The following is a 21,072-nucleotide window of genomic DNA, read 5'->3' on the forward strand; positions in this document are numbered from 1 at the left end:
TTCCTTCGAATGAGTAAACTGGATAATGTATAAACTTTTGTAGAGAATTAAAACTCTGATTTACTTTAGTTCCAATAATTTGAAACCAATAAATCTAATCTGTGGCATAAATTTTTGAATTAAGTGATTTTGAAGAATCTAGTTGCCTCTATGATCAATTTATTTGCTAGAGACTAGTGAAAAGCTAGTTGTGGGTATGATAAAATGTTAGAAATGCTTAATTAAGTTGCTTAAGTGAGTGAATTAGTTCATTAAAAAAAAAAAGTTGAGCACTTAATTATGTATCAAATTTTAGCATTGGGTACCAAAGTAACCAATACCAACATTTTGCACACAAAGTCCCATATTAAAATGACAAACACTCATGATTCATAAATGCTATGCAAGGTATTTTAGGAAACAAAGGCGTGAGGCATTTCAGTTGAGTGGATCAAGGGCAGATCTGTAATTGCTATAGAAAAGGGAAACCCTAGGAAATAAAGGCCTCATCTTTCCACACCTTTAGCCGACATTCCTTTGGAAAGAGAGTGTGCTAAGTCTGGTGCCATGGAGAGGAAGTGGGACGTGAACCAACAGAGGCCAAGGTGTGGACGACAGACGATGGGCAAGGGGCTACAGAATATTTGATGGTCTAAAAATGCAGAGTCGCAGGGAGGCAAATGGGAAGAAAAACATAAAAGGAGAGGAGTAGAGGCATATCAGGGGATCCATCTATCTTTCTTTGTTTTTACCTTTGGTTTTTATTGGTCTGTATGTCATTTTTTTTTCATTAGAAATAGAACAGTTTTGCTTCCACTATGCAAGTGTAATTTTGTGACTAAGCTTTGAGTAAAGCTCGGATTGGGTTGTGGCTTCTATAATTTAATTTCATAAATCTAAGATCTATCATTGACCTTTTTTTCCTCTCTAGGGTGTGCTCCTGTGTAGAGTTATTTTTGTTTCCCTGTCTTGGTACAGGGTTTTCATTGAGGGTTTATGTGTAGTACTTGAGAGCAAACACTTTGTGAGGGGGTGTTGACATACGATGGAGGAGGAACTAGATAGCCTCTACAAGAAGCCATCCCTAGTAGAGCAGGAGGAGGAAGAGATTCTGGTGGATGCTGGACGATTGGATGATGCTGTCATTCAAGGGGGTCAATGCCTCATTGTTAGGCTGATGATGGTGAGGTACTATAATAGGGGGGCTTTTAAGGCAACAATGAGGAAGGTGTGGAGGCCTATCAAATTCAGAGACCTCAATTCTACGTTCATAATGGTGGAATTTGAGGATATTCTAGACAAAGAGAGAGTGATCTGTGAGAGGCCTTGGTCTTTTGACAAACACTTGGTGTTAATGGTTGAAGTGGATGGTTGTCAATAGGTTCATCAAGTCTAAATTATAGAGGCCTATTTCTGGGTCCAATTATATGATTTATTGTTTATAGCCCATAATGAATATGTGGGAAAGCTGATTGGGGAAGCTGTGGGTGCAGTGGCTGAGGTGGATTTAGATGAAAGGGAAATGGAGTGGGGGGAGTTTATGCGTGTGAGAATCAAGTTGGATATCACAAAACCCTTGTTGCGAGGGAAAAAACTCAATCTAGGCAAGGGTGAGTCTGTTTGGATTCGTTTTTACTATGAACATCTACCGAACTTTTGCTATTGTTGTGGTTGCCTGGCTCATAGTCATAAGGAATGTTTGCTCTGGAAGTCTGACCCAAGACAGTTCACAATTGGCTTCCCCTATGTTAACTGGTTAAGAGCTGTTCAATTTAGCGGTAGAGGAGGGACCCTAGCACTTAGAAAATAGGACTGGAGTTCTTTGCTCCGATGGGTAGTCCGGCAAAAGACGGGGACAACCAGCTAATTCAGCGATAATGGGCGAGAATTTTGCTAAGGATTCTCAACGTATTAGTTTAGGGGAAGCAAGAGTTTTGAAAGGGATCCAATTAGATGACCATATCCCAAAGATAGTGATGGAGAATACGAAAACTATGGGATTGCTTTAAGGCAGAATGAGGGGCATAACAGATGGTCAGAATGCTCTAAATTCAGTTCATGAGGATACAAAGAGAGGGATCACAAAGGATCCTCGTGAGGATGGTTTCGATGGGCCTAAAATTAGGGATATTCAAGTGGGCCCTATTGGGGGCTTTGAAAATGTGTGTGTTGGGATTTCCCTTGTGTTGGACCGGTGGTGGTAGGGGCCGAACGAGTAAACCTGGTGCCCAAGAAGCTTATTAGGCTTGATGTGGCTATGGGGAAGAAATGGAGGAGACTATCGCAAGTCAGTAATGGCTCCCAAATTAAACCCTTGAACACAGTTTCTGTATTGAAGAGGCAGAGAGAATTGAGAGAGGGGAATGAAGACCTAAGCAAACTTCTAAGTGGCTTTCCTCAAGGAATGGTACTCAAGAGAATGATGACAGGTTGTCTATTGAATTGGTATCGGCGTTGGTTGACTCTCAGCCCTGCCGGGAGCCATGAAACTACTCAGCTAGAATGCTTATGGGCTTGGGAACCCACAAGGCATTCGAGTTCTTGCAATTTAGTGAAGAAAGAAGAGCCCAGTGTCCTGTTTTTGCTAGAGACGAGATTGCATGTTCGTGAGTTTGAGAAATGTAAGTATTTGTTGGGTTTTCCTAATTGTTTGGCTGTTGATTGTGTGGGTAGGGGTGGGGGTATTGCCATGTTGTGGGTTGGGGATGTCAATTTGTCTGTGCTGAAATATTCTAAATTGCATATAGATGCTTGTATTCAAGGAGTGTAAGGGACATGGTTTGTCACAGGAGTGTATGGGCATCTGGAAAATAATTGTAGGCATGAAACATGGGAGGTCATTCAATCTTGTGCTAGTAGGGAGGGGGTAGCATGGTTGGTTTTTGGAGATTTTAATGAAGTGTTACATCACTATGAGAAAAAAGGTGGCAGACTAAGACCTGAAAGGCAATTAGCAGAGTTCAAAAATGTTCTTATGGACTGTGCTTTAAAGGATATGGATTTTAGTGGTCCACAATTTACTTGGTGCAATAGGAGGGGGGAAGGGGGTACTGTTAGTGAACATTTGGATTGGTTTTTTTCCACTTCTCAATGGGAAGATTTATTCCCACATGCCAAGGTCATAGATGGGGTAGCAGGCTATTTAGATAATCTACCTATCTGTCTTCACACATAAATAAGAGTGATAGGTATAAGGAAGGAAAGACTATTTAGATTTGAAGCTACGTGGGTGGGGGAGAAGGGTTGTAAGGCTATTATTGAAGATACCTAGAGGAGGGGTAAAGTTCACCATGGTCTTCCAAATGTTATGAGCTTAATTTCTGAGTGTGGTGAAAGATTAACAGCATGGAATAGAGTGAGTTTTTGCAATGTTCACAAGCAGTTAGAAAGGGCTAGACAAAAATCGAAGCACCAACAACTTATAGATCCAACATTTGAGAACAAAGGAGGGTGATGAGTGCGTGAAAATGCACTCTAAATACTCTATTATTGGATTAAAATGCTAAAATGTGAATAGAAATCTTAGGAATTAATGTGTATTCTTGAATCGAGTTTTTATTTACATTGTGATACTCCTAAGCGGTTTTTTATATTTAATTTCACAGTTTATAAAAGAACAAGTCAAAGTCTAGTCAAATTCAAATGAGGACTTTCATGGGGTTTGAGAGAAATTTAGATCAAGAAAAAAAATCACAAAATGAAACTGCAAGAAGTCCAAATCTACAATTTGCTAGAAGACAGCCTGGAGATACTTTAGTATTTTTACCGTAACTTTCTACTCATATATCAGATTAATACGATTCTTGATGCATTAGAAAAATATCTTAAAGTTATATCAAATTTTCTCTAATAATTATTCCCAAATTCAAATTTCTAAAGTGTGTACGTGGCTACCAAGATTAATCCTAAAATTTAGGCAATTTTTTTACGTGGGAATTATGAAGACATTAGGGTTTCTTTCCTATCTTATATAAGCATATTATTAGCATGAAATAGAAGAGGATGAGAGGCACAAGAGATAGATTTGAAGAGGTGAGAAAATCACTTCCATGGCTGCCATTCACTTCATTCTTCTCTTGAGATTTTTGTTGTCTATTATATTTATGGGTAACGAAATTCTCAAGTAGGACTTGGGATGAACTTGCACATTAGATGATATTTTTAATTATTTTTTAATTTATATATATGATTTTCAATTACTAAAACTCTTTGGTTTTATCATTTTCAATTCATTGTTGATGTTTTCTTCTTCGAATAATCATAGACTTTATTCTATTTATAGATTCAGTCATGCTTTTTCTATTGAATGGATTGGTTCTTTGATTATGTTTGGATTAAATATTTATCTATATTGATTTAGTTCTTTGTTACAATATCACTCCCTGAGTATATTGTCGTCGTTAGTTTTTTCGATAGGGATAATAATTTGCGTATTTTAAAAGTGGTGAATAATTTTTCAAAGGGTTACATTTGATTTAATTTTGGTTTATAAATCTATACATTCCGATTGAAAATTTCGGGAATTGAGTTTCCAATTGAGTTATTCAACGAATTAAGAATAATTAAAATACCAAATTTTTACAAGGGATTCCCGACGCTCTAGTGTTCATCAAATTTGAGTACTTCTTCCGTTAGTAACTTTGTTTCACTTTCATTTGCATTAAAAATCAAACTTTATTCTCCATCAATCATTTAATATTTTTCTTTAGTTTCTTTGTTTCTTCTGATATTCTTTTAATTTGTCTCTCTGTGGAATCGACTCCCCAAAACTGTGCTACTACTACCGCATTATTCTTTGGGCGTAATCAAATTTTGGGGTCGTTGCCAGGGAAATGATAGAAGAATTGCTAGATAGATTTTCTTTTCAGCAGTTTGTAAAGGCGGTAACTTTGTTCCCTGTTTTAGTTTTCTGTATCTTTATTTTATTTTATTTTTCTTTTTGTAGTTTTTATTTTTTTAATTTTTTTATTATTTTTTTTAGTGTTACATTTTTCTCTATCTTGCATGCACAGGTATAGAGAGGTTAGAGTCAAAGTCTAATTTTTTTAATCATTTGTTTGATAATCCATCTAGTCCCCAAAAGATAAGTTTGCACGAAGATAAACCTAGGACTCTACATGAGTACCTTCACCCTACACGCATAGCAACACCATCATGCATTATATTTCCACCAAATATTCCTCCAATGAATTTCAAACTAGGTATAATACAACTTCTCCTACTTTTCATGGTTTAGAGAGTGAAAATCCATATGTGCATATTAGAGAGTTTGAAGAGGTTGTTGCTGCATTTCATTGTCAACCTGGTACTGTAGATGTTGTTCGACTTAAATTATTTCCTTTCTCACTGAAGGATAAGGCGAAGAGTTGGATGTATTCATTGAGACCACGGTCGATTAGGTCATGGGCTGAGATGATCCAAATTTTTTTCAATAAATACTTTCTTCATCATAAGGCTAATATTTTGAAAAGGCAAATTTTAACTTTTACACAAAAGAATAGTGCGACTTTGTATCAAACATGGGAACATATTAAAGAGTTACTTAACTTGTGTCCCCATCATGGTTATGAAAATTGGTGTCTAGTTAGCTATTTTTATGAATGTCTCACTCCTAGAGAGAGTCAATTTGTTGAAATGATGTGTAATGGTGAGTTTTTACATAAGGACCCATATGAGTAAAGAGAGTATTTGAATGAACTTGTAGAAAAATTTCACAGTTGGACATAACCAAATGCTTTTGATAGTATCAATCGAGAACACTTCAATCAAACTCATTCTAGTGGAGGCATCTATAATTTCAAAAAAGAAGATAACTTGAAGGAAAGGATGGAGGGCCTAACTAGAGAGTTAGAGGCATTGAAGATGATGGAAACTATGGCAACTCGTATTATTCCCCAAGTTGATGCCTCTAAACTTTGTTTTATTTGTCAGGGAGTAGATCAGCTTGCACAAGATAGCCTAGCACTTGCTGAGATGAGAGTAGTGTATGAGGAACATTGCAATTCTCTTAGCATGCATAACAAACATCTTTCACCCTACTCTAATACATACAATTCTGGTTGGAGAAATCACCTGAACTTTAGTTGGTAGTCTGAAAATCAGCCGTCTGCACAACCCCCTAGATCAAATCTTGCACCATGTCATGCATCTTCTTCTTCTAGAAACTCCTTAGAATATACTTTACATGCTTTTATTAAGGCGCATCGTAAAACTAATCAAAAGTTTGAATTTTTGATTACATAGGTTGTTGAAGAAAATAAGGAGATAAAGAGACATGTATCCAAGATGATGAGCTACTTGAATGTGAATGAGCGTGGCAAGTTCCCTTCTTAACTTCAATCCACACCCCAAGGAAATTTGAAATAGGTCATTGCCATTGTGACAATAAGTGGTAAGTCCTTATACATTCCAATAACTGATAAGCCAGAGGATGTTGAAGAGGAGCAAAGCAATGATAGTATCAAGTTCCCCAAGGAAGCCGAGGTAATTAATAGCCCATTTAAGGTATCATTTCCTCAAGTTTTAAAATTTGGTATACGAACTTTGGATTCTAGTAATGAAATCTTGGAGAACCTCAGGCAGGTAAAGATTAACCTTCCACTTTTGCATGTTATTAAACAAGTTCCCACATATGCAAAAGTTCTTAAGATTTGTGTACAGTTAAGAGGAAGCACCATGTTAAGAATACAACATTTCTGATAGAGTAAGTTAGTACTCTAATTGAGCAGCGAATTCCTTCTAAGTACAAGATCCTGATTGCCCAACGATTGCATGTAGTATTGGGAATCATGAGTTTGGGCAAGCCTTGCTAGATTTAGGAGCTAGTGTTAATTCAATGCCTTATTTTATTTATTTGCAACTTGGTTTGGTTGAAATTAAGCCTACTTCTATTGTGTTTCAGTTGGCTGATCGTTCAGTTAAGAAACCCAGAGGAATAGTTGAAGATGTTTTGATCCAAATTGACAAGCTTTATTATCCTGTTGATTTCTTAATTTTGGACACACAATCGGTTGTTGAGTCTAACTCTAAGGTTTTTCTCATATTAGGTAAAAATTTCATTGCTACGGCTAATGCACTTATAAATTGATTGAATGGATTGATGAAACTATCTTTTGGAAACATGACCATGGAGGTCAACATTTTCCATATTGAGAAATAGCCAATAGATGACGAGTGCTATCAAATGTACATGATTGACGCACTCATAGACAAGGTAGTTCACACAACTCATGATTTTGATCCCCTTGAATATTTCCTTGTTAATTTTGAGTTTGATACTATTAGTGACTCATCTGATATTGTTGATATTTGTACTGTTTTTGATAAATCTCAGGATTATGGCACACAGGCTTGACAACCAAAATTTGTACTATTTTTGTTTCTCAAGCCGCATGGCTTGATAAATGTCTATAATTTTTTTTATTAATGAGAAGTTCATGATGTGTTGTTATTAAAAAAAAAAAAAAAAAAACTTCATATATCCAAGGATTTGCAAGTCAGTCACTAAAGATTCAGCATGAGTTCTTCTTTCGTTCCTTTGATTTATTGTTGACATGAGGCACAATGGATGCTTGGGTTGCAATGAGAATGCATGCTTAATAGGACATTCTAAAACTATTTAGCAAATTCGTGGTGAATTTTGGCATCGAATTAAAGTGGCCTTTAATTGTTGAAATTTTCTTAATGCTTATTTCTTGATAGAGATAGTATTTGAAGGAATTAGAGAATGAAAACTTACTTGAGCACAACCCTTGAAGAGTGAACCCATAGCTTAGGTGTTTGATCTTTTGCCTCTTAGGTACAAAAACTGCATCCAGATTTAAGTTCTTACCATCCTTCTTTGCTTAAACATGTTTATTTTTTTCCCAAACATTTGTAAGAATTCTGAGTTGGTATTGCAAGTTTGCAACTCCCTATAGACTTTACAATCAGTATCTTCTGTTTGTATTTGTGCATAGAGCACTGGCTTAGTCCTTGTTGAAGTTTAGAAAAGCTTTGCATTTTTTTTTTTATAAAGAGCAGTTAGCCACCCACATAGTAGCCCCGTCCCAAATTTATTTAAAAACCCTTACTTATAGCGAAGGAAAACTGTGGAAATAACTTTACACTTGGGGGATTATAAGAAAACCCAAAACCAAGTGTCAAAATAAACCTAAACCAAAACCAAAAAAACACAACGTCTAACAAGCCTTAAAACAAACACCAAATAACAATCAGACTCTAATATAAGGCAGACCCAGCTTATCAGTTCTAATCAGACCCCTTAATACAGGAGGGATCATATTCAAAGATTCCCAAATAGCATCACAATCCTCAAACGCCATTTTTGCCAAAAGGTCTGCATGGCTATTTCCTTGCCTATAAACACGTCGACTGTTGAAGTTGATATTGCAAAGAAGTTCCATGAGCTCAATCCAATAATCTTCTAAATACCAAATAGGACAATTTAATCCTAATACTCAGTTTACGACAACTATTGAATCCATCGCTATTTCCACACTTCTGAACCCCAATCTATTCAAATGTCTCACTCCATGTAACAGCGACATGAATTCAGCATAATTATTACTGCCAAAATCAAGAGGGATAGCAAAAGCTAGAATCAGATTACCTGGATCACGAATTAAGCCACCCACCCTAGCTTTCCTCAAGGCCTCTCTCCTACTCCCATCAACATTTAGCTTTACCCAACTTCCCCTTGGCCGGCTCCAACTCACTACTTGACATGGTTTGCATCGCCTCCCTCTAAAAGGAATATTTAAGTCCACAACCAAAGATTCATCACTTCAGGATAAAGGCTTTGAACCTTAAATTTTCCACTAAATTTAGCTAACCAAAATTTAATGCTCCTCCAAATATTCTCCTCCAACTCTCACTTCCCTTCCATACGAGCACGACACCTGTGAATCCAAAGCCGCCAAGTGACAATAGAAGGAATAAGATCCATAAGCTGACCCCTGAGAGAAGACATGGATGCTTTAGCAACCCAAGCTGAGACCGTTTCCATCCAAGTGCTATGTTGATGTTGTAGGAACCCCACAATCATGGCACATCTCTTCCAAACATTCCTAGCAACTTCACCCGTAGCCAAAACATGGTTCATATCCTCATACACCCCTTGTGTACAACAGTTACATTTGGAGACAATGGGAATACCCACAAGCCAAATTTTATCATCCATAGAAAGAGTATTATTGCTGCTTTTCCACATAGCAGTGGCCATATTCTTAGGAAGTCAGGGATGCCAAATCCAATTAGCCCATCTAACCTTTGGTGCTTTAATCTGAGTAACCTCCCAAGCACTCTTAGAAAAGAAATTTCCATCCTCCTTAGCCATCCATACCAGTCGATCTACCCCATCTCTCGGCCTATGGAAGGAACTAGAAATTTCTTGTGCCTTTTGACAACCCACTAGCTGAACAAGAAGATCCATATTCCATCCACTGGTACTGCAACAATCTTTCAGTTTTATGTGAGGCAAGATTATAGGAAATGAAGCTACAAGAGGCTCATCCCCAATCCATTTATCCAACCAAAAAGAAATATCCCCTCTCCTTGGTTTCCATTTGGACTGGTCAATAACATCCGGCAAACTTTTCATCAACATCTTCCAAAATCTAGAACCTTTATTGGGATTAACAAAAGAAATATGATTCTGTTTATATATTTGGCCTTAAAAAATCTGGACCAAAGAGAGTTCTCTATTAATAATTTCTAAGCAAATTTCATATGAAGAGCTTTTTGTACCTCATCTAGATTTTGAATACCAATACCACCCTGCTTTACCGGTTTGCACATCAACTCCCATGATTTCCAATGCTTTTTAGGCCTGCCATCTTTAAAACCCCAAAAGAAATTGCTAAAACTTCTGGAAATAGAAGAGAGGACGGATTTGGATACTTGCAAAATAGAGAGAAGATGAATGGAGAAACTACCAAGTACATGCTTTAAAAGCAAAGGCCGAGCTCCACTTGACAACAGCCGAGATTGCCAACCCCCAATTTTATCCCTGATCTTGCCAAGAAACTCATCAAAATGCACTACTTTAAGTCTCCCGAACACGATAGGAACCCCCAAATATTTAAAAGGAAGAGCACCTTCAGAAAAATTAGAGCTACGCAATATGTTACTACACCTGGAACGAGGAATAAGACTCGAGAAAATAATAGATGACTTCTCCTTATTAACCCGCTGACCAGACCAGCTTTCATAGACTGTAAGAACCTCAGAAATGGCCTGTATCAACTTTTTATTACCATTAGCAAAGATCACAATATCATCTGCATAAAGAAGATGAGATATTGTGGGAGCCCCTCTAGGATGCTGAAAAGGAATAATCTTCTTTTCCTGAAAACTCTTTTTTAGAAGTCTGGAAAGAATTTCCTCCCTCAGAATAAAAAGGTATGGTGATAAAGGATCACCTTGCCGCAAACCTCTCCCTCCTTGGAAGAAACCCTTAGGGATACCGTTCATGACAACTGAGAACCAAGGCAAAGAGATACATTGGCGCACCAAATTACAAACTCCCTCACGAAAACCAAAACTAGCCAAAGAATGAATAAGAAAATCCCAATTCATACTATCATAGGCCTTGGCCATATCAATCTTCAAAACCAAATTATCACCACGGACATGCTTGTTAATGTTCTAAATCATCTCCTGTGTCAAACTCACATTCTCAAAAATGCTTCTCCCAGGAATAAAAGCTCCCTGTTCCTCAGAGATTAAACGAGGAAGCAAGGAAAATATTCGGTTTACCAAAATTTTGGTGCAGGTCTTATAGAATACTGAGCACAAACTAATAGGTCGGAATTTGTCAAAGCTTTTTGGATTGTCAATCTTGGGAATCAACACTAAAAAAGAAGCAGTAAATTCCCTCAGAATTTTTCCCCCTTTAAAAAAATCATGGACCCCATCCACCACATCTGCACCAACAATATCCCACCAAGTTTTATAAAACCCGAGCCAAACCCATCATGACCTGGACTACTATCTGTAGGAATCGAAAACAAAGCTTGTTTTACCTCTTGGATTGAAGGAAGTTCTAGAAGAGCCAAATTGTCTTCCGCCTGGATAACAGGTGCAATAATAGAAGAAAGGTCTGGTAATGATGGATGATGAGTAGAAGCCAAGAAGTTTTGAAAATAATTCACAGCGCCCGAATGAACCTCTTCTGGAGTTCTCAACAAAATGTTTTTACTAATCTTCATATGCCCCACCACTCTATGATTTTTTAAAGCCATGGCCTTAAAGAATTTTGAGCTTGCTTCTCCCAATTTAATCCATTATTGTTTCGCCTGTTGAGCAAGATAGATTTTTTCTCTACTATTCCACATATCAAGTTCTACTTTGATAGCTACAAGGTCCAGTTCTACTTCCTCATTAGTACCCAACTGCAGTTGCTCCTCTAAGGCCTACGCCCTCTCCTCCAATTGATGAATATGAAGGCCAGTCCACCCAAACATATTTCAATTCCATAAATGAAGAGCACCTTTCAATTTTTTTAATTTCCTAGCCAGCTGAATCATCCCACCACGACCATGATCCTCCTTCCATTCATTAGTAACAAGATTCATGAAAGCATCATGAGTTGTCCACATCTGCTGGAATTTGAAAGGGACATGACCATATCTTCTATCCTCTGGACACAAATCAACCTGTAAAATAGCATTATTAGAAGAAAATTTTGGCAAATATAATCCTCTAGCCGAGGGAAAATCCAAGGTATGCGCCGAATTAACAAGTGCTCAATCCAATCTTGCCCAACTCCTAGAATTCCCTTCCTGCCCATTACACCAAGTCATCTTATTTCCTTGAAAAACCATGTGACACCCCCAAATCCCCACGCACGGACACGGGAAAATCGAGACGTCCGGATGATAATATCACGGGTCACCACCCTATTGACGTGTGCCAAGTGTGTGCATAAGCAATGAATATGCACGAAAAACACGCAGCGAAAGGTAAAGTCATAAACTAAGTACCAGAATTTTTCTTGTTTAACACAAAGCTGTTCGAAACATATAGAATAAAATATTACAAAACACAAATATTATATCAAAGCCAAAAAGAAAACATAAACTCCACTCAGAACTCTGGCGGAGCCGCATCCTCGGGCTCAGCCTCCTCCTCCTCCTCGAACTCTGCACCAAAATCTACAGAACCAAAAATGGTGCCGCAGGTAAGTAAACTTCAAACACCACTAGATAAAAACATATAAAATGCAAACAATATGCATGAAATAAAAACCAAAGCACATGCCCCGTAAAATCATAAATTTTTCACGCACGCCAAAAAACCCATTTGGCCCACAAAAACATATCCTTAAAACCAAGCCTCGCCATTATCCCAGATAATGGCCCAAACCACCATTTTCCCAGAAAATGGATCAGAAGTATCAGTACATCCTCGCCATTATCCCAGATAATGGCCCAAACCACCATTTTTCCAGAAAATGGATCAGAAGTCTCGAAACCAAACCTCGCAATTTTCCCAGAAAATGGCCCACATCCGAAAACCATAAAAACAATCCGATTATGCATGCACCATGATCTCCCCTAGGGATCATCCACACCTTGGCTCTGTGCCACACCGCAGGTAACGACTACGCATGTGACACCTAAACGAGCGATGCCCAGACTCGCGCCCCACATGTACATGGCCAGGCCATCCTCTAGTCCCTGCCACTCTAGGGACCACGGATTCGACACGACAGCGTTACCGTATCGTGCGATCCGGTCGTCGCCCTGCGACAACCCAGGGGATGTCACTCAGTATTATCCACTCCCAAGTGACCAGAGGAGCTCCACTGAGATAATAACCCATCCCGGCTTGGGCTCGTGAGACACACGCACCCAAAAACCATTTACGCCAACAAAACATGATTTTCTCAAATAAATAAAATGCACGTGCATGCACTATGTAAAAGCAACCACAATGCACAAAACAACAATCCAAGCAACTCCGTCCTCATCCAGTCGACCCCCGAACTCCTCAGACTCAGTCCGGAATCAGCCAACCAACAGATAAATATTTATTGTAAGAGCAAAATATATTTAAATCTAAAAGTAGAGTTTAGAAAATACTTACAGCGCTATATGGTATTTTTAGAAAGCTCGCGGCGTTGCAAACAGCGGAAGGAAAGCCACGTAACAATGAAATTTCACTGTGGCCGTGGGTTGTAAAATACCCACTTTTGAACGGGGACAAACCAAGGCTCGGGATTGATAGGTAATGGTCTAAGGATATTTATGAAGCTAATGGAAGTGGAGTTTGACCGTGGGTGGCGGCGAAAACGGCGGAGAAAGGGCTGAAATGCCCAAAACGGAAATTTGCTCGTGGGAGCTGTTCCGGTGACTGTTAGAGGCCAGAAATGGGTGGGTTAGGATGGCAAGGAGTCGGTGATGAAGTGGTGAAGAGGTGGTGGCCGGAGGTGGAGCGACGGCGGCAGATCGGAGCAAAAACCGTGTGACTTGATGGACTTTTTTGGGCTAAACGGCGGCTTCGTTGGCGGTGAAAATTTGTGGGGTGGTTCACTGGAGGGAGGGGAAGAAAATGGTGGGGGTGGTGTTCTGCACGGGGGCCGGCGGCGGTGGTTCTGGGCGCAAGGAGTGATCGGCGTGAAGAAGAAGAGAGAGAGAGAGAGAGAGACGGACGAGGGGGGAATCGCGCAGGAGGGGAGGGAAAAAGGAAGAAAAAAAGAAAAAGAAAAAAGAAAGAAAAGAAAAAAGAAAGAAAAGAGAAAAAAGAGAAAAAGGAAAAAGAGAAAAGAAAAGATGGAGGCAAGAAATGAGGTCCAATCCTCACTCCGGAAAACAAAACAGATCAGCCAAAAACGAAATTAAAAACCGTAAAACAACTAAATAAATAAAACACAATATCAAATAAATAAAAACCAATTTAAAACGCAATAATTTAAAATAAATAAATCAATATATTAATTAAATTAAAAACAACCCTTCGGTGAAAATACACGTAAAAGCGGGTCATCACAAACCAGATCAGTTAAACCCACCATATCAATGAAAGAATTAAATTCCTCCAAGGCAATACGAGGACGAGGACGACCCCAATCTGTTCATTATCTGATCTAATTATATTGAAATCGCCAATAACCATCCATGGGATATTCGAAGACTGTAGCCCACATAAATCATCCCATAATTTTCAATGCTCCCCGTAATTACACTTTGCATAAACAAACCTAATCCACATACATTTACCATTCATCTCAACATCCATAGTGATACTTTGAGAAGAAGAATGCATCACCAAAGCTTTTACCTCTTTAGACCATAACACCCACAGTTTTCCACCTAGCTCTTGATTTGAAACACTGCCTTCAAAGGATATAGCACTTTGTAAACGTCTAAGATGTTCATCAACAAAAGGCTCCGCAACAGCAAAGATGCAAGTTTTACTAGTTCTCACCATCTTCAACAATCTTTTTCTAGAGGACCCAATGCCTCATACATTCCAATAAATAATTCTATGCATCAAAATTAAAGCGTGAGGGCTTATTCCTAGCCCTGTGAGAAGTCCTTACCTTATTTCCCATCTTGGTACTAATAGCTTTTGCAGAATCTTTCGACTTCGACATAACTTCTTTTTCTACTTGGATATGAGCATCTGGATTTGCACCCTCCCAATAGGTGCAGTGAAGATCTTCAGAAAGGTGCAGTAGAGTTATCGCAACATATAAATCTCCCAATAGGCGCAGTGAAGATCTTCAGAAAGGATGAATGGTAGAAATTTGGTGGAAGCCCTGGAAGATTGATCCAAACAGAGACCAACGAGGGTTCCTCATTCTCAGAAAAATCTGTTGACCAGTGAAAAGCCCTATAATGAACTCCATCAACATCCGTTGCTTCTCTGGATAAAGCTTTGTTTAAGTCACTCTCAGACTGGAATCGAATAAATACACTACGAGGCTTACTCATGAAGAAACTACCGGAATACCAGACAATCCCCATCGGGAATGGATGAAAGCTTTGATGGCATCAAGAGAAGGACGTCTCCGGAGGAACTTGAGGACAAGAGAGAATCGGAATGGTTCTGCAGATTTCTTTATTTCATCCTTAGAGAACAAAAAACATAGTTCATCATCAACAACTTTCAGTGCCCTGAATGGCACATCAAACTCTGGAATCGGTTGGAATGGCACTCCTTACATCATACATTTCACCATAGTCTGAAATACTAGCATCCCTAGACATTGTAAGACTCGTGATTTACTAAACATCAAGCTTGCCATGCAACAGACACTCACACTCACATATAGTTTTTCAACACGGTCTTGCAAAGTCAAAATAATTACTTCTGTCGGTGGACGTACCCATACGTAACCCATACGTACCCATGCTTTGTGGAACTTTCTTGATCATCCATTTTACATTTGCATTAATTTCTCAATTGTGCAACTTGTTTTTTTTTCATGTTTTTCAACTGGCTAGCTCAGAGTATATATCGTACTAGCAAGGATGATATATATATAAGAGCATTCACATTGGATTTCTCACAAAATTCCATATAATTTAGCTAAAAATCACATTTCCTAAAATTTTTTCTTAAATTTTATTCATCTTTCAAAAACCACCTACATCTCATTCCCTATCATTTCTTTATTATATTAAAATAATATTTCTTTATTCTTTCTTGATTAATTTTTTTCTCACTTCTATTTATAAACTTAAAGACTCAATATTTTTTCTTATGTTTTGAACTATTACTCTAGTGAATATTTTAAACAAATATTTAAATTATTTTTTTGTGGGTATGATAATATTTTTCTAATTATTTAAATTATTTTTAAAATTATTATTTAAAACTATAACAAATATGAGTATGATAGAAAATGTAAATGATTAGAATAAAAAATTGATAAAAAATAATTTGGGGATGAGCAGTGGTTCCTTATACTTGGAGAATCACTGTACATCCCATAAACACTTTCCCTAAAATAGAGATTCGGATGTAGATGAGATTTTAATAAAATTCCTAAAATTTTCCTCAAATTATAGGAAAAATGTGCCTATGCAGTACCAGTTGAGAATGCTCTAATGTATAAATCAAATAGATAGATAAATCATTAGTGAACCAATTGGCCTACAACAAAAGAAGAATCATACTAAACATCAAATTATTTGAAATATGAGAAATGATTTAACATAAACAGATTTTATAAAAATAAATTTATAAATTGACATGATTAAATATAATATATTAAATTATAAAGTCATTCAATTTTTTTGGTAAAATAGGTATAAAATATTATATAAAATCATATTGGTTTATGAATTTAGTTTTATGAAAATATTTTATAACCGTAAAAGTTCTATTAAAATAGTGCCAAACTTTGTCATTGAATATATATATATATATATAGCCGGCCTGTACGTATAGTGCATGTACGTAATATGAAGAACTGGACAAATATATAGTCTGTCCCTAAAAGTGAAAATGACAGTTTTATAATTTTTATTATTGGATTTCCCAAAAGTTTGGTTTGTAATTGTAGTGGTACTAACATATTGAAACTATATAATATTGATAGTCTCGGGTGAATATCGTGCTGGAGAGGATATATATGTGGTAGGGTCCTTAACATATAATCTGACGTACGTGTTATATATTTATCATCGTTTTAACTATATATATATATATATATATTATTATCTGATCATTTTCTAATCAATGTGTAATGATCATGAAAAACAATAGTTAAATGAATATATATTTCAATATATGGTATTCACATATACATTAAAATCGAAGTATTTATAGTACTATTCTTTTTAATATAATTCATAATTATATATATTACATAGATTGATTACTGCAGAAGCACTTCAGTCTCAACCTTTTTTCTAATCAGAGCCAAATTTGCCAGAAAAACTTACAAATTTTGGCCGCAACACTATTTAAATATTGATGGCATGCCTTAATTCCTGGGCTGGAAGCTACTCAACTAAATAAGGCCATCGACACCACCAGTACTACCAGCGCTAATATCCTCAAAAGACGTTGATTGTTGAACGAGTACAAACCCTAGCATCTTTGTATACTTTTCCTGATCTGCAATAATAGCCCTTGCTTGGAGCACAATGACTGTCTTCTGAGCATATACACAACCCTTCTAGTGCACAACCCTGCTTATCTACAATCACCCCTTCTTCCAATCCCAGAATTTGATTTGTCCACTCACTAGAAAATAGCCCTAATGGATCGTAAACATCCTTAACCCTTAAGAATTTTCTAGCATTTTTGTACCTCTTGATCACTCCCTCGAACGCTAGGTTCCTATTCTTTCCCCAATGGGGCAGTGCCCCGTACTTGAAAAGTGCGAGTTGCTCAACTTCTTCTAATATGTCTTCGTAAAGCCTAGGATTCGTGGGGTCTTTGCTTCGATAATATGTGATATCAAAGTCTACTGCATCTTCTTGCTTGCCCAGGTAAGCACTCGAAGCCTTAACGTAGCGCATGAGGATTCCATTGTAAAGTTCTATGCCACACATTGCTTTGGGCACCAAGTCGTTTAGCTTTTGCACGTCTTGGATGAAGCTCTTAGCCATGGACAAGCCAATGCTGAAAGTGGTTTGGTGAAAAAACTCACCCTTAACTCTTGGGTCCCATGCACATGCCGTCACCCGTGCATCCTCCAGACTGTCTAAACAGGTTCCGGATGCTTGAAACCTGTTGTGATATCCAACAACCGGATACCCCAAAAAGGCAATACCTAATAATCCAAATGCGTTACTTCTAATAGGAAGATTCACTTCAATTTCGAACTATAATATTTTGGAAAATGAGGAAGAAAATAGCAATACCATTGTTAGTCAAACCGTAGGCACTATTCACGAGTGCAGAGACAACCGTCTTTGCACCGATGCACTTTCCATTGACATCACTAGTGGATTCTTGAAACTCCTCTAATTAAAAATGCACAAAAACATGTCATCAGAATTACCATCGCATGCAACTTTTGGAGAGGGTGTTTAAACTACTACTGGCTAACCTGTGGTTCTGATAATGGCCAGTGCGAGGGAAGCTGTAGAGCGGAATGGCGTGAAATCATAGAGACCATTACCGGACATGTTTATGGAGACACGATCATCGATTCGATAGACTGCCTTGCGTTGACTAGGATACCAAGTTATATCAGCAAACTCATGCTCATTCCCAAAACTTGCAACTTCATCTCCCAAGTCTGAATCACTCTTTGCCAAGTAGGTGAGGGATCTCTTGAAGAGGGGTTGTAGTTTAAGAGTGACCTGCAAATGTGAGCAGTTTTCTTTCTTAGCCATTCATGACTTTGGCGCATTGATCTACACATCAAAAATTTAGTTGTATTTTTTAAAATATACAGAAAAATGATGGTTTTTTTTTTTAAATAAAATAAAATAAAATAATAATTAACTCTTTATTATCCATTTAAATATTTTATTTGTTTAGAAAGTCATGTAAAAAGTGTATGTATACACGTAGTTTCTCGTCACAATCTAATCCTAAAATGCAACAAAAATCTTTTGAATTCTTCTTAAAAATTTAAAATTTCCCCCCTAAAAATTTTTATTTTCTTTGTAGTTATATTTTATTTTTTCTATGCATGATTTTTCTTAAATTTATTTTAACATTCTCCTTTCTAATTAATGTTTACTAATTATTTTTCTAAAAATGAAAAGTCGTATCTATGCATTGGTTATTAGAAATGCATGTGTGTCATATATCCCAAGCTAGATCGAAAAATATATTAATATATATTTGTAATGCTTTCATATTATATATATATATATATAGTACAATATAAATCTTATGAAAAATAAATAAAAATTTACTTCTATACTAATTGCCCCCAAAAGTAAATTCTTGGATCCGCTACATTCCGTGCGCGCATTGTATGGAAACTCATACTAAGAATACGCTAACATTTGTTTATTTATATATTTTGAAAATCCGATTAGATTTAAATAAGAGGAGGTGAAATAATTTTAGATAAAGATTAAAAATTAAATAAAATAATATTTTTTTTAATTTAAAAATTAAATTTTTTATTTTATTTTATATAAAATTATAACAATTAGATAAAATAAAATCAAACATCCTAAGAATACAAAAACCAGCTAGCTAACGGGCGCATGATATGGAATCACACTATTTTTTCAGAAATTCATTGAAAATAATGGTGGATTTTAAAATTCTTTCTTTAATATATCTTAATGATTGGGGCCCCACCTGAATTAATGATCTGGGTAGGGTAGCTATTAAAGTCTATTTCCTGATTAATGGGACCCATATTGATCCCTAATGTCTTCTGCCGTACGTAGGGTAACCTCTCGACCCGCGATTGCTTGAAGGAGCTCACCTAATCCAGGGATGGGTTAATTTCACCTACTTTGTTAGCATTAAATTAGTATATATAGTATTTGTATTCTCGTTGCTCTTAATTTAATTAATTTCTACAACAAGTATCATGTCTAGCTGGTAGCTAGGTCACTTCGAATTGTGGCAAACATAACAGAACTCAAGAAAGAATGGCAATTCAATCTAGATGATTTATTCTCTCTCTCTCACACACACACACATATATATATATATATATATATAATAAGAAAAAATTTAGTTACAAATACGACTGTACAATAATATATACATTAATTTAATATAATTAGTCAAAAAATAAATTTTATTAAAAATAATGTTAATTTAAATTTTAAATATGAAGAAATCAATATTAATACGTAAATTAGTACACAATTTTATTTATTGTAATAAAATTCATATAGTAATATACAAAGAAAATGGAGAGGGAACTTAAGCAACATATATGCACGTACGTTCATATATATTGTCGTTCAAGTTGGTCTAGTTACCATATTATTTATAGATAAGATACAAAACGTACGTACCTGTGAAATAACTCCGAGAACCCCAAGCGAAACTTTGGCTGCATTAAAATCTCTGTCGCCATCATCGAGCGTCCGAACCTTAACATACCCATCTTCACGACCACCAGGACTAACGATTCGAAGTTCCACAACATAATCATGAACTGAACTCCCTTTTCCCCACAGTGTACTGCCATGGGCACCCGTGCCCAACATGCCACCAATTGTCAAGCCCCACCAATACGGGGCAAAAACTAAGGCCAGCCCGGCTTTGGCGGCCTCATTGATAATCTGCCTCAATGTTACACCACTCTCCACAGTCATCGTCATAGCTTCAACATCAATTTTCAACGTACGGTTCAGATACTTGGTGCTTATTAGCAGCCCATCTTGGCCATCGGGACAGACTAGCTTGGGAATGCTGTGTGAGGTACGTGTTGCCACCTTCATTTTCCTTAGGCTCCTGGTTGCTGTTGCTACCACTGAAATGAGTTCTTCCTCTGTGGATGGGTACGCCACTTCTGCTGCTCGACACACGCTTCGATCAGGAAAGGCTCCGTAGGAGTTTGTGATCGTGCAGTTTGTATTCTTTGATGAACATTTGATGGGATCCCCTGGAGGGCTAGAACTCACAAAAAAGAATAACAGAAAGAAAAAGCTAGATCGGAAAACTTGCGCGAAAATATTATTTGTTGAGCTTAAGATCAATGCCATGGATGAGAGTTTTGAAGATGCTTTTTCCTTGGAAATTTAACAAGCAGCAGCAACATAAGCCAGCTTCCACATTCACATTATTGTACGTTGAGAAGATTATATAGATAGGTTTTGGCCTAAAATTAAGGGTACATATATGAAGGAAGCATATTATATAGATAGGATCATGTGGCTTAAAGGGGTAGAAAGCAAGGGAACCCGGCCATATGTTGTAAACTAGTAAAGTTTGCTTGTTTTGAAGATAAAGACTTGTATGGGGTCTTTAATGCTTTAGAAAAGTCAGCACCAGGCAGGGTGACAAGTGACGGGAAACTTCAACTGTCTCCGATTTTGCCTTTCCCGCGATCAGATGGTTAGGTAATAATTCATAGTATCGACCTGAAAGAAGAAAGAAAGAAAATAAATATTTTACCCACAAAATTCATATAAAATAAACTTATAAATTAATACCGTTTAATGCATTAATACGTTAAATTATAAAATAAATTTGATAGAT

At 37.0% G+C, this 21,072-nt stretch overlaps 1 protein-coding gene and 1 non-coding gene across 2 annotated transcripts; both read right to left on the reverse strand.

Annotated features, from left to right (window-relative positions):
- Positions 1 to 5,439: 5,439 nt before the first annotated feature.
- Positions 5,440 to 5,545, reverse strand: LOC122293671. The gene has a single exon (XR_006237334.1). It is a non-coding gene; the product is annotated as a small nucleolar RNA R71 (small nucleolar RNA).
- An 11,191-nt stretch (positions 5,546 to 16,736) lies between these two features.
- On the reverse strand, positions 16,737 to 20,685 carry LOC122301949 (probable L-gulonolactone oxidase 6). Its single transcript, XM_043113297.1, has 4 exons — positions 19,884 to 20,685; positions 17,993 to 18,248; positions 17,805 to 17,906; positions 16,737 to 17,713 (listed from the first exon to the last, which is right to left on the reverse strand). Exons 1-4 carry the CDS (start codon positions 20,574 to 20,576, stop codon positions 16,992 to 16,994), a joined length of 1,773 nt encoding a protein of 590 aa, XP_042969231.1. The 5' UTR covers positions 20,577 to 20,685; the 3' UTR covers positions 16,737 to 16,991.
- Positions 20,686 to 21,072: the final 387 nt, after the last annotated feature.

Source organism: Carya illinoinensis, chromosome 1 (assembly GCF_018687715.1).
Source record: "Carya illinoinensis cultivar Pawnee chromosome 1, C.illinoinensisPawnee_v1, whole genome shotgun sequence".
Lineage (NCBI taxonomy): Eukaryota > Viridiplantae > Streptophyta > Magnoliopsida > Fagales > Juglandaceae > Carya > Carya illinoinensis.

Excerpts from the sequence above, each read along its gene's own strand:
- LOC122301949 (XM_043113297.1), bottom strand. The coding sequence starts at position 20,576 with ATGGCATTGATCTTAAGCTCAACAAATAATATTTTCGCGCAAGTTTTC. Across the intron at positions 17,907-17,992 it reads GGCCATTATCAGAACCACAG|AGGAGTTTCAAGAATCCACT; the intron begins GTTAGCCAGTAG and ends ATTTTTAATTAG. Across the intron at positions 17,714-17,804 it reads CTACGGTTTGACTAACAATG|GTATTGCCTTTTTGGGGTAT; the intron begins GTATTGCTATTT and ends TTGGATTATTAG.